This window comes from Pseudochaenichthys georgianus, chromosome 20 (genome assembly GCF_902827115.2).
Source record: "Pseudochaenichthys georgianus chromosome 20, fPseGeo1.2, whole genome shotgun sequence".
Lineage (NCBI taxonomy): Eukaryota > Metazoa > Chordata > Actinopteri > Perciformes > Channichthyidae > Pseudochaenichthys > Pseudochaenichthys georgianus.
In genome coordinates, this window is record NC_047522.1 from 13,592,491 (window position 1) to 13,605,570 (window position 13,080).

The 13,080-nt window shown below is 42.5% G+C and overlaps 1 protein-coding gene across 5 annotated transcripts in view; it reads right to left on the reverse strand.

The window, feature by feature from the left end:
- The window catches only part of arhgap21a (Rho GTPase activating protein 21a), a 95,246-nt gene that overhangs the window by 17,540 nt on the left and 64,626 nt on the right, over positions 1-13,080 (reverse strand). For 3 of the 5 annotated variants that reach the window (XM_034108368.2, XM_034108367.2, XM_034108365.2), the window contains 5 exons: positions 7,565-7,657; positions 6,570-6,648; positions 6,187-6,241; positions 3,966-3,989; positions 482-2,483 (listed from right to left, as the gene is read on the reverse strand). In XM_034108368.2, the coding sequence (XP_033964259.1) occupies positions 482-2,483; positions 3,966-3,989; positions 6,187-6,241; positions 6,570-6,648; positions 7,565-7,657 (2,253 nt within the window). Of the gene's footprint in view, positions 1-481; positions 2,484-3,273; positions 3,750-3,965; positions 3,990-6,186; positions 6,242-6,569; positions 6,649-7,564; positions 7,658-13,080 lie in introns of those variants that run through there. The other 2 variants (XM_034108366.2, XM_034108369.2) reach the window with 2 other exon arrangements.

Here is a 13,080-nt window from a genome sequence, read left to right on the forward strand (position 1 = left end):
TGCATTTTTAAATATAAATCTATCCTATGAAAATAATGCCCACTTTTCATCTACTGTTCATACGGGCTGGATATCATTTTGGTTTCTTTCACACCAGTACTTTTTTATAATAGAATTGAAAATAAAATAAAAATGTTTTTACACAAAACCGTTTTCTTTCCGAGTAACAAAATAAGCCAAACGTTGAAATACAGTCTTAAGTGTCCTGATTTGCATCTACAGCATTTCCTGATTTAGATAAGGAAACGTCACATCAACGCGTAAACAAGATTAGGATCTGACCAAGCAACTTTTGATAGTTGATCCTTTAGACACATTTTGGTCAAGCCTGTACTGGATTAAAATTGGCTAAAGACTCTTTGGCTAAAGAGAGAAACAAGACTTCTTGCATAAAACTTGCATTTGTTTCACAGGACAATCATTTTACTGGTGTTGCTATATAAATAGGAAGCATTTAAAAATAAGGTTAGAGCAGTCTTACCTATGAATGGGATAGAATCCAGGGAGTCATCCAAGTTGTTGGAGCCAGACCTATGTCGTGTGTCTCCCAGCCTTCTGAGATGCATCTCCCTAAAGCTGTCATTTGATGTCCAGCATATAGCTCCATCGGCAGAGCCTGCCTTCACCAATGGTGGTGCCTTGTGTGTCACTCCTCCCTGGTCATTAACAGCTAGTACATAGGATGGAGGGCGGATGTGGGGATGTCCGGAGTTTTTGTCCCTTCTTAAAACAACGACTGTTGCATCCAGGCCTTGTACGCCCTCTGCCAGACTGCCATTAGTCCGTATAAGAGCGCCGGTGGAGCTGGAGATTTCTCTGACTTTTGGCTTTTGAGTCACAGCTCCATTAGTGGTGGAGAAACCAGAAGAAGAAGCAACATCTAAACTTGGTTGCTGTCTCTGCGTGGGCAGTTTAGAGGAAGTACCAGAGCAAGAGGAGGACCTGGCTGCCAACCCAGCCTCTAACCTGCCCTCTAGTTTCAGACTGTCAGCCCTGTCTCGGAGCTGCAGGTGCAGAGGCGAGGAGTAGCCCAGGTGGTTGGCCATGATGTTAGCTCTTTGGTCTTTAAGAGGCTCTGTGGTCTTGGTGGAGGATAAGGCAGGTGAAGGGTCTAAGATAGAGTTTTTGACAGGCAGACGTGACGGTCTCATTATGACACCGTCCGTCCTTGATGGTAGTACAGCATCCAATGTACCTTTAGTAAACACAGGAACAGCTAAAGACGAGTTGGATAGTCCACCTTCTCGCCCTTCTTCCCCCTGTCCAGTGAGACTCCTGTTTAGATGAGGTAAAGCTCTTACTCCTGTTCCCTGCCTGCTAGCTCTGGCATCCTCTCCCCGACACAGCAACAACCGGTCCTCCAACCCTACTCTATCTCCAAACACTGCCAAGCCACCTGGTTCTCCAGGCTGCTGCCCCAGGTAGTCACAAGACCTCGCCCGAGGTTTGTGCACTCCTGTGGGGCTTGAGAAAGGCAGAGCATCCTCGGAAGCACTCCTTGGCCAATTCCTGATTGGTCTTGACCGGTCTGCCCCATTTCCAAGCCTCTCTTGGGAAACGCTACGTAATGGAGTGACTGAAGTGCCCTGGCTATAAGAATCTACCTCGCGGTCATTGGAGGTGCTTTTCCTTCTAGCTTGGGAGCCCAGTTCCGCTCTTGGACTGGTGCTAGGAGGAGACTGTGTACGTTGCTGTGTGTAAGCGGAGCTGGAATTAGCAGCTGCCCGCAAGCTGTCCAAGCGTTCCTGTATGGTGCGGCAGCCATACGTGTGCAGCCTCTTGGCGTCAATATAGTCCTTATAGGTTGTGTAGTTTTTCCAGTCTATGTTCTGATGTGGAGAGAGGGAGGGGGCTGTGGGAGAGGGTACGTATTGGTTGGCGCTGGGTGATATGGCAGTGGAGAACGTGTCCGGTGAGGCAGCGGCGGCCCGTACAGGTGGCGACAACGTGTCAGGATAGATCGGACCAGGTTTTGAAGAAGGGGAGTAGCCTGAGCTTTCCGTGGGATGGGAAGAGGGGTACTGCAACTGTGCACCCCCAGGTATTGAGGGAATAAGGGGTCTTGGTTTAGCTGAGCCTGAATCCTTTGAAGGACTGTACCGATTTTCCTCTGTCCTGTGGCTGGGTCCAGCCCGAGCCACCCAGGACCCCCTGTCAACTGGATCAGGAGGCATGGCTACTGTCCTCACATTGTCATTGCAGACACACGCCACTGTCTGAGACTTTGACGTCTGTTGGACTGTAGGCGATGGCGGAACAGGGATTTCAACCCTGGAGCTTTTCTCTTCCACCCCCCCTCTTCTTTCTGGTCCCTGAGCCGGACCTTGGGAGGTCTCAATGACTGCGGCGGGCTCTGATGTCTGAGCCATGCCCGCAGCCTTAACTTCTATCCGTGGGTAGCATATCGGAGGGGGCTCTGGGATGTTCTGGGCATTTCCGCTGTACGCATCATTTCCTTTGAGGTATGCATCCTGGGAATACGCCTGCAAGAGATTATAGGACATTATGTCACTTTGGTTGCTGAGAGGTTGGAAAGCTAAAGTAGATCAGATTAACTCCTGGGAGTACATCACACCCAACCACAGACAGGATACATTATATTTCACTTAAACACTTGTACTGAAAAGGTAGAGCTGTAGATCAGTATTTGAAAATATTCTGCAATAACCACAATTACTGCAAATTGAAATCCCAGAAAATCATAGACTGATCTATGTTGTTTCAGTATGGTCATTTTATTTCTTACATTTCCTGGTGAGGCAGTCCAGTTTAACTTGGGCACAACGTCTTCTATTACTAAAGTTACTGCCATATCTCACATTATGTATAACTTTCCTCTGCCGCTACAGTATTAATCTTTTGTTAATAAATGTGGCTGCTGACATTTAAAAGCAACAAACCATAGTAACCCACTTGTGTCATTTATTTACAAAAGTCTCCGCAAAACTGTTACTGCATTCCCTACATAGAGCTGTCAGGAACAACTGGTTTAATCCGGTGTACAACAACAAAAACACAGCATGCTACAGCTCTCTGGAACAACTTCTCCAAATCAAACACAATCTCTTTCGGTAACAGTTTCTCAATCTTTTCCTCAGAGACCACAAACAAATGTTACATCATGCCATGATACAAATGAACTGCCCTGAGAAGTAACAGATGTGAAAGAGTGGGAAGAAGGGGATAGCCAGAAAAGCAAACAAGTAGAGAAAAAGGTCCAGGGATAAACCCTTGAAGCCAGGAGTGAGGATTAAGCTGTCAGGGTTTACCCACCTTCCGTACTGGAGAATGTGCCCTGAGGCAGGAGGAGAGGCTGAACGGGGGACGCCTCTGTCCTCCTTTGCCCGCTAGCGCTACCTCTGTCAGCATCGCTCCACAACTCTACTGTCACTGTAGCAACTGAGGTACTTGCCTTGATTACAACTTGAAGAAAATCTAGCTGCTCTTCAATGAATGGCTGTTTTCATATTAAACATAATATATTTCCTCGTCCTTTCAGCGCAAGAGCTCTTGAGAAAATGAAAGAGAGCGTTGTGGTGTCAGACTTTAATCGATAGCACTCCACCTGAGGTGTCAGGTTACAATTGCACTAACAGCAGCAGCAGCAGCAGCAGCAGCCACCTACAGCTCGGTGCCTCCCATTGGCTTTGTTAAAGTCATGCAGTCAAATAGAAACCAATTTCCTCAAAAGAGAGCTCTGCTGACTCATGAACTCAGATCTTTTTTTTTCTTTTCATAGACACATCTTTCTCTTAAATTGCTATATTACGAGAAATACAACCAGAAAAAATAACTTCCAAGTACTAACCTGTAGTAAAAACACTACACATATACAGTAGCTAAGGGGGGGGGGTTTATTTGGGGTTTTACGGGGTTTCCTAGCTTCTTCATTCGCTGAAATAGCGGGGAAATCAGGAAAGGGAATTTAAAGGGAGGGGATTAGTGAGCATAGTTTCCCATCTTACCAGAGCAGTGATATCCCTGGAAAACTGCAGTCCACAGGATAGAGAAGGGCAAGCGAAGAGAAAAACAGGGAATAAGAGGCGTAAACAGGTGAGCATAAGGAAACGAGAGGTATATCGCCATCGTTTGACTTCTCTGATTTCAGGACATGCTAAAAATACCCTCGCTGAACACAGGCATCACAGTCGGAGGAAGTAGAAGGATAAAGAATAGAGGTGAACTTCAGCCGGTTTGGTGTCCTTCTCAGACATGAAAATCCTCTGAGTTGGTCTTCATTCCCATTACTTGCTCTTCTTACCTACCTCCACCAGTCAACATACATTGGAGAATGTTTTCTCTCACTCCCATCATACTCAGCATTTCTTTCCTTTGCACTGTCATTCTCACCTGCTCACTGTGGTACCTCCCCTCTCCAGCACACACGCTACTAGCTTCTTTCATCCTCGTATTCGTTAGACACGGCTTTATCTGTCATATGCTCACTTTTGGGTGGGCATAACAGCACGCTTGCCTGATCTACAGTACACTGGCTTGCTTCCCTTGCACACTCATGTCAACAGCGAGCAGAGTCAGCTGACTGCAGCTGCACTCCCTCTGGTAGTGTGTGGGCTCAATGACACAGGACAACACAAACATGAACACATTTAAAAACATAGACATAGAAACTTCTATAAACACCACTAAGTACACCCTTCCATTATGCTTAAATCAGGACATACACATGGTTCTCTTTTGTTTTGTTAAAAGGTTACACAGAGAAGCATTTAGGGTTTATATTGTTTATGACTTGATTGTGATTCACTGCGATACGTCAACTGATAATTAAATCAGACAAACAGTAACCCTTGACAGTCAGATCACATGTTTAATTCCACCGTCCTCAATTTTACCTCAGGTTTGTGCAACAGTTTTGATCACATTTTTCATTGGAAGCCAGATTTGATGGAACTGATAAGTGAAAAAACAAGTTTTGACACATCAAAGAGTGTCTTCATTTTGACTCATGTTTTCCTTTATGGGAAGAAAGAGCAAATTGCTTCATTTGACTCCCTCAGCCTTGTGAGTGCTCAGACTAATCTGAAACGCCAAAAGCAAGTTTCTGTGGTTTTTGGTGAGTTGCGGAGAGCTAACAAGCTATGTGTGGAATTTAGCAAAACAGTGGGATCTGACTCAGTTCTCTGCTCCAAGAGAAATGTCCAAACGGAGGTGAATAACATGAGTTGTTTGACGTAGCCTGGCGCTCTTTTATCGTCTGTGGGGCTCTGGACCCTGACTGATGGCGTGGGATGGCTGTTTGCATTACTCATGAGGGGGGGTGTTGAGCTGTGGTGTCCACTCTAGCTCGGCTCCTTGAACATTTTTCTCACTTTTTTGGAAACTCACATTTCCAAAAAAGTAGGTCTTGATGCTCCAGATAAGATCCAACACAATACTAGTATCTATAATGACCCCGAAGTATCCACGTTCTTGAATGGATGAACCCTGTGACTCAGTAAATATCAGGCCGCATTGTAACATCATATAGTCATCCACTCTTAACCACAGTGCTATCTAGCAATCTAATTCCAATGAAACACCTTCGGTTAACTTAAGCTTGTATCCAATAGAAGCGTATTGGCAATAGTATGGAAAGCCTGAAAAAGCTTGTTTTTACCACATGAATCCAACGTGACTCAGAGGTTTTATATCGCTTCACGTTTCCCAGGCTACGCTTAAAGGAGTAGTTTCACATTTTGAAAGATAAACATACACATCAATCTCATCTCTGTGTCTTAATATGAATTGAGTACATTTGAGATTAGTTCAGCATATAGCCTGGAAACATGTGGAAAGCAGCTTGATAGGCTCCTTCAAACAACATACCGATTATCATGTTATTTATAGTTTTTTTAACCTGTTAACAGGAATAAAACATGTGTGTATTTGTAGGGGGTTTAACTGCTGCGTGCCGTGACGGTTTGCAACATTCCTAAAAGTTGTCGCCACAGTGAGAATGCAAAGTTGACAACATTGATCCTGCACAGCTCACTGACCATATCTGACATACCTGTGTTAAAGCACAGCACAGCAAGAAATGGTGGATGGACACATTGATTTCACTGAGAATTAGTTCAACCACATGTTTTTACCACTGTTCTGGTATTCAAACTGCCCTTGATCATCATCTTTAATGCATCATTTCCTGTCGTATAGATCACACTTTACTGATAAATGAATGCTTACCAGCTGCAAAATATCCTCATCCTTTGGCATCACACAGAGTTCCAGCGAGGCATCGCTAAAGGAGGAACGGTTGTGTAGATTGGAAGAGATAAAGAGAGAGACACAGCTTTCAGACATGGCTCACACTGTGGAAATGCACGGCACTTTACATCTGTAAATTATAACTGGAGTTTAATGAACTGTGAATGTGAACGTGTGCTTGTCAGAAATGAAGAAATTATTCTCTATGGAAAATTGAAACGTGTTTTCCCCCAGAAGTTTCACAATGTCTCATGTTCTGTGTTGTTACTCCACAGACGTGCAGGGCAGTGAGGAGATTACATGGGCATATATTTCTCTTAATATAAACCATACAATTAACTGTGGAATGCCACATTTCGTACCTGTTCTGGATCAAGGCTATGACTTGCGAGTATGTCTTCCCAATGATGCTCTCTCCATTCACCTTCACAATCCGGTCCCCTGGGAAGAATTATAGAATACATTACAAAGCTGCTGTAGACTGCAAACAGCCACATGACAAACTGTGTTCTGCATTCAGCTGCTCAGAACAAAAGATCTTAAAACCTGGTCGATATGGTTATTGACAGAGAAAACACTCTATAGCAGCTCCTTCTAGCCCAAACACACATTTGTGTTTAGATCAAAAGGAGAATACCAATACTTGTTTATTTCAATGACCTCATGTGAAGATCTATCTCCATTCAAGTTTTCTGATGGCCATCTTACAGGAAGAGAGGCGAGGTGAGTTTAGGAGAGATAATTAAGGGGGAAAAGTGCACTCCCTTATCCCAGGAGAGGAGAGCAACAGATAAAAGCAGACAGTTTACAGGGCTGGTCTGGGCCACTTAACATTTCCTGTAATACAGAGTGCTAATCTGGCAATAACGCTGACAAAGCCGCCAGCCGTCACCTCCATTTCAGAGAAACTGGAAGCAGCTCATTCACTTTTTCACTGGAAGGGAGCTTGTTCAAGTGTTTTTATACTCTCCGCTTAGAATAAGAAGTGATTCACAAATCAATAAGGGCAGAAAAAGTAGGGAGACTTAGAACAAACAGAATCAAGGCTAGGTTGGAATAACAGTGTGCATATTACACTTTGTTCAACCTCCCACGAAGGAGCCATCTGTTATTTTGTAACTCATATCTGTTTGGCCTGGCAGGTTACAAGGAAGTACCTACAGTACAAACGTGAAGAAATCTTGGCATCAAACGGCTCTTTGAGGTCAACTCTGAGACGGGCAGTTAATCTTCGGATCAGCCGCTTTGATAGAAACCGTGCAATGTTTTCCATAGAAAAGTGTGTGTGTGTGTGTGTGTGTGTGTGTGTGTGTGTGTGTGTGTGTGTGTGTGTGTGTGTGTGTGTGAGTGTGTGTACCTGTACAGAGTCCAGCTCCATGGGCGGGGCCTCCCTCCTTCACTTGCTTGACGAAAATGGTGTCCATTGGCTCCAGGCGGTTCCGCTGTCTCCCTGGCAACAAGAGAGCACATGCACCAAGGCGATTGGTCACACAGGGAGGAAGAGATACAGCAGCAGAATCTGAACTAGATCGCATTGAACTGGAACTGGAAGCAATATTGTGGTATATATTTTCTCCAACTTTTCCAACATTTTCCAAAATGACAGTTCTCTTACACAAACACACACTACAAATGAGATATTTTCTGGTTGTTAAGTGAACAAATCTGATAACTTGATGCAACAATGTGAAATGTTTACAGTATTTAGAGCATTTTGGCAGTTATATTTAGTTGTTTCTCAACTACATACTTTAGATTTTACTGTACCAAAAACGATACTGAGTTTTCTTTTATAAACGGTGAGCCAAATGAATAAATGTCAATGAGGTCAAAAAGAGGGTGTAACATTTTGTGTAAGAGCAACAGTCCAAAAGCCAGCTATACTAGGAAATGATCCTCGAATGTTCTAAAATGATTTGTTAATAATCAAAACAGATGCTTTTTAATTTTTTTAGACCTAGTAATTGTTTCATATCATATATAATGCTGTGAATTATTGCAAAATACCTTGAGGCGAATAGCTTCCAAGGTTTTATGAAAGAACGATAGAAAACAAATTATTCCTCATCTCAAAATGTTCCTTTACTGTACGTCCCAAACACTGTATCGGGTTCTTCTTTTCGAGCACATCTTTAGTCCTTTTATACATCCATCCATTCACTCTACTGTCAGATGTGTCCTGAGAGGTCCAAGTGTGCTGACAAGACTAAAGGCAGCCACAAGAGTTTGTTTTTGAGGAACACACGCCATGCCGTGTGATGTGGAGTAAGTCCAGCTTATTAAGTCCAAGTTGAATTAACTTGCTAGTGTAATAAAGTGTTTTTAAAGCAATTATGTGCATGCAAAAAAGAGGGAGTGACGATGTTTGTGCTTGTGATTAAAACAGCAAAACCGTCTTTCCCTGAGCCATAAGCCTCAATCGGAGTTGGCCTCAGCTGCCTCTCAGAGCCCAGAGGCTTTGCGGAAGTGCAACATCAGAGCATCCCACTGTTCTTTCCTCAGGGGTCGCATGCTCTTTTCATGAACGCCCGCTTCCCATTCACACAGCAGCAGAAACATGTATTTATGACCCAATGCAACGAGCCTTGAACAGCTGGAATGTAGCAGATGTTGGTTTAATGTGTTGCTGTGGAGCAACTTCAAAGGTGAAGAGGGGAAAGAGTTGTTGAATTATCAGTTTACTCAACTTTGTATAAGAATCCACACCTGTAACATGACTGTACTAATTCTCTCTTGCGTCTTTATATTTGTGTTTCCTTTGGCAAGAAACATGCCAATATTCAAAATATGAGCTGTTTTGATGTCAGCATGTCACGTTAAATGGGACCCTAACCCTAATCTCAACCTCAAAGTCTTTAAACTTGTAATGTTCAATTTTCTGACAAAGAGATGTTTACGTTAAAGAGAGTGTTAGTAACACTGGACTCATTAAAACGTACAAAGACAGTTCAGCGCCAAAAGAGACTTCTAAAATATGGATATAACAGGTTTGATACCCATGCCAATGTATGCCTAACCTGCTCCTTCAATGTAAAGTATTATACACCTGGGGTTTGAATGAGATGTGGACAACAGTTGCAGCTTTGTTTTTGATCCAGTAGAAGGCAGTGTAGCACATAAAATGACACCTTTCTTCGTGAGGAACAGTGTAATATGTTAAACCCAACATTAATTTTATATTTTTAGTGAATGGGTGGCTGACTGCATGCTTGTTATATGAAAAACTCCACTGTAGCCCCTCACAGAGAATGATCATAAAACAACATTTATGTGGAACATCACTGACACAATGTAGGACAGACTGGGACCGACCCGAGGTGAAGGTATAGATGTTAACAAATGTTCCCTCCCTCTCCCTCCCCCCTCCTTCCCATCCTTCGCTTCTTGTACTCGGCAGATTCCCAATCCAGAGCCAATCTCACCGAGCTCCAACTCTGCAGCACAAATTGGATTTCTGGAAGTTTCCATGCCACACAGCTGGATGAACGGGATTAAATGTGGAAATCTAAAGCTCTGGATATTTGTAATGCTCCCAACTGTCTTACCAAAGCATAAACTACTGCGTGGATTAAAGAAATGCATCAGCCTGCCTCAAAATGACTCTGGCTGGTCAAAAACACAGAGTTGTGTAACCACAGCTACTTTTGAATGCTACTTGGGGAAATATTTTCTACTAGTAGGGCTGCACGATTTGGGGAAATAATCTAATTGCGATTTTTCTGACAGATATTGCGATTTGCGATATTTGTTTTTAAGCGACCCAACGAAGGTTTATTGTAAATTGCGGCCAAATCTCCGGCTAGGAAAGTCGTATCAACGTGCTCCCGTCGCTAGCACCCCCGCAGCCCGAGCTACGAGTGAAAGAACTAAACTTACATGAAATTTCCGTTGGGTTGCTTTAAAGTCAAGCTTCAGTTTAAGATTCACCCTGTAATAGATGTAAAACATGTGATGGAGCAGTATTAACCTGACTCAGATGGTTGGTTTCACCAAGCCATCTAAAGCTCCATTGGAAGCCATTTGGAAAGGGCAGGCACTTTCCAAAATACTTGGCAGGTGATTGGATCAATCTGTCTATCACCTTCTATCATGGGCCACTTCTGATTGGTTAACAATGGCTGGTACATGTGGAGCACAGCACTTCTGATTGGTGTGGATGACTGACACACAAGAAGAACAAAACAAAACAAAACTTAAAAAGAAATCGCAGGCTTTGCGATTTGATAATCGCATCATTTAAAATCGCAATTTCGATTTAAAATCGATTAATCATTCAGCCCTATCTACTAGTTGCACTTAAAGGTGGGGTATGTAATTTATTTCAGAAACACTTTTTGTTATATTCCATAGAATGCTCTTAACATCCCGACAGCAATGAATATATTAAATGCTTTGACAATAAATACATTAAAAAAACGTCATCTGTGGAAGCCGTAGTACTGTAAAAAGCACGACCAATCATTTTAGCCGGCCTGGCTAAAATAACTGGATGGCCTACCTGCTTGTCAGCCTTCCTTCTGTGCACAAACTTATCTCGTGCCCTCATTGGTCATGTGTGCGTTTGTGTGTGTTGGAAGCATAGGTTGGAAGAGGGGCTCTGTAAGGAAGTGGCAGATTTTTTCCGGTTGTGTATTTTCAAATTCTAGCGCACTCGAGCTGGTTTCTCCAAAATGACATACCCCACCTTTAATTGACACGTCACTACATAACTTAGCACTATGGAAAGCAGATGCATGCTTGAAACCGAGCGTGGCCTCAAAGTATATTTACATAATTGCAAATATTTTCAAGCTACACCAGATGACTCATAAAAGGCATTTCACCACATCAACACCACTTAGTATGGCATTATGTAAGATTCCACTGTAGTAAACTTTAAATAAACTAATTAGTATGGCATTATGTAAGATTCCACTGTAGTAAACTTTAAATAAACTAATTAGTATGGCATTATGTAAGATTCCACTGTAGTAAACTTTAAATAAACTAATTAGTATGGCATTATGTAAGATTCCACTGTAGTACACTTTAAATAAACTAATGTCCTATTCTATTTAGGGGCTGCTTCATTTATGTATGTGGCAAATTCTTTCCAAAAAGACAAAAACTATTTCATGCAGTTGTGTAAACAGCCTGATTTGGCAATAAGTCTTAGTTTTCTTTTTTAAATTACAACACACTCTTCTTTAAGTTGTTACTTGTAAAAAAACATTGACAATAACAATTCTTCAGGTAGAGCTGCAACTAACAAATATTCTGATCTCTGTTATCTGTCATCTCTATCATCTGAACATTATCATTTTCCCTAAATATTTAGTGTTTAAAATGTAATATGTAAATGTAAACGTTATAAAATATATTATCTCCCAAAAAAAAGTAGTTTCCGCTCTTTTTACCCACTTACCATTCATATATGACAAAGAAAAGCATCAAAACCTCACATTTGAAAGTCCAGCAATTGTTTGAAACTGCAATGATGACACAACACTGTCTTATTCATGATTTTAAAACTTGATACGGCCTCTTTTAGGTTTAAACTAAATGCAACAAATGTATCTGGTTTGTGGGCTTCTCCAAATCTGTTTCGTTATTGAGCACAGGAAAACAGCAAAATGTGAACTGCCCTTCTCATTTCAATCATATTTCAAGCGAGACACTTCATTGCTTTTCTTTACTGTACAGTTTTATTAAACCCTATCTGGGTTCATTGATCACTGCTTGGCCGTCCACTGGCTGCATGTCGGCTCTCTGGCCTCAACAGGCTCTGGTTTGGCTGTCGACCATGGCTGCACAGCTGGGCCCGCTTGTGTCGGCCGGCCCCCCGCCCCCCCCCTTGTTGTTTTGGGTTAGATAATGTTATTCTTCAGAGGGCTGGGCCCACTGCCCACTCACTGCATTAACCCTGGCGTAATGCCTCCTCCAACTCGCTGCTCTTTCCCATTAGTGTCACTCGCATTTACAAACACACATACAGATGTAAAAAGAGGATACGAAAATATACAAATGTGCAGCTTGTTATTCGCTGTCACACTGAGAATAGGAGGATTTTCTTCAACTTTCCCAACACTTCAAACAGTGAGGAGGAGGAGGGTTGAATGTGTTTAGAAGGCTATCTATGTTGGCTCTCTTTCAGCAAAGAAATATGGCACAAAATCCTGGCATAGTGTATTCCCCCCATGGAGTTAAAGGTCAAAGCACAAGTACACTTTACATAAATTCATAATCCCCGACTTTCTTCAAAAGAACAGAGCGCTCATTGTCAAACTGCTCCTCAAAGAAAAGGTATTGCTTTAAGATAGCAGATGAAGCCATTATGAAAATAAATACTGTAATTCTGTCCGTTTTTCTCCCATTCCCATGCAGAAACACTCTGTGCAGTTCACACACAAACTAGTCCAAACACAACTCTACTTTGAAAGCTTAAACGCTGCTAAAACACCTGCGTACCCCAGTCCTGACCTTCCTTGAAATACGTAGTGAACCCACATCCTTACAAAGTGAGCCAATAGTCTTTGTCAGATGTCAAAACGACTTGGAGGTGCCACTCTCAGATGGACAGGTCTCATTTAACTAATCGCTGCACTCTGAAAACGGCCACAGCTTTATGTCACAAACCTCACCACTGGGGGAGGGAATGTCAATACAACTTCAAGCCCCCATCATCAGTGACAATGACAAGTCAGCAGTTTGTCATGGCATGTAAGTAAATAGGTACACCCATTTTAGATTCCAGTACCAACATTTAGAAACAAAACGCTATTTTAAAGGTCCCCTATTATGCTGTTTTTAGGTCTCAGATATATACAAACATGTCTCTGAAGTGTCTCGAAATACCAAACAGATCGTGCATTGTAGCATGCCATAAACCCCTCT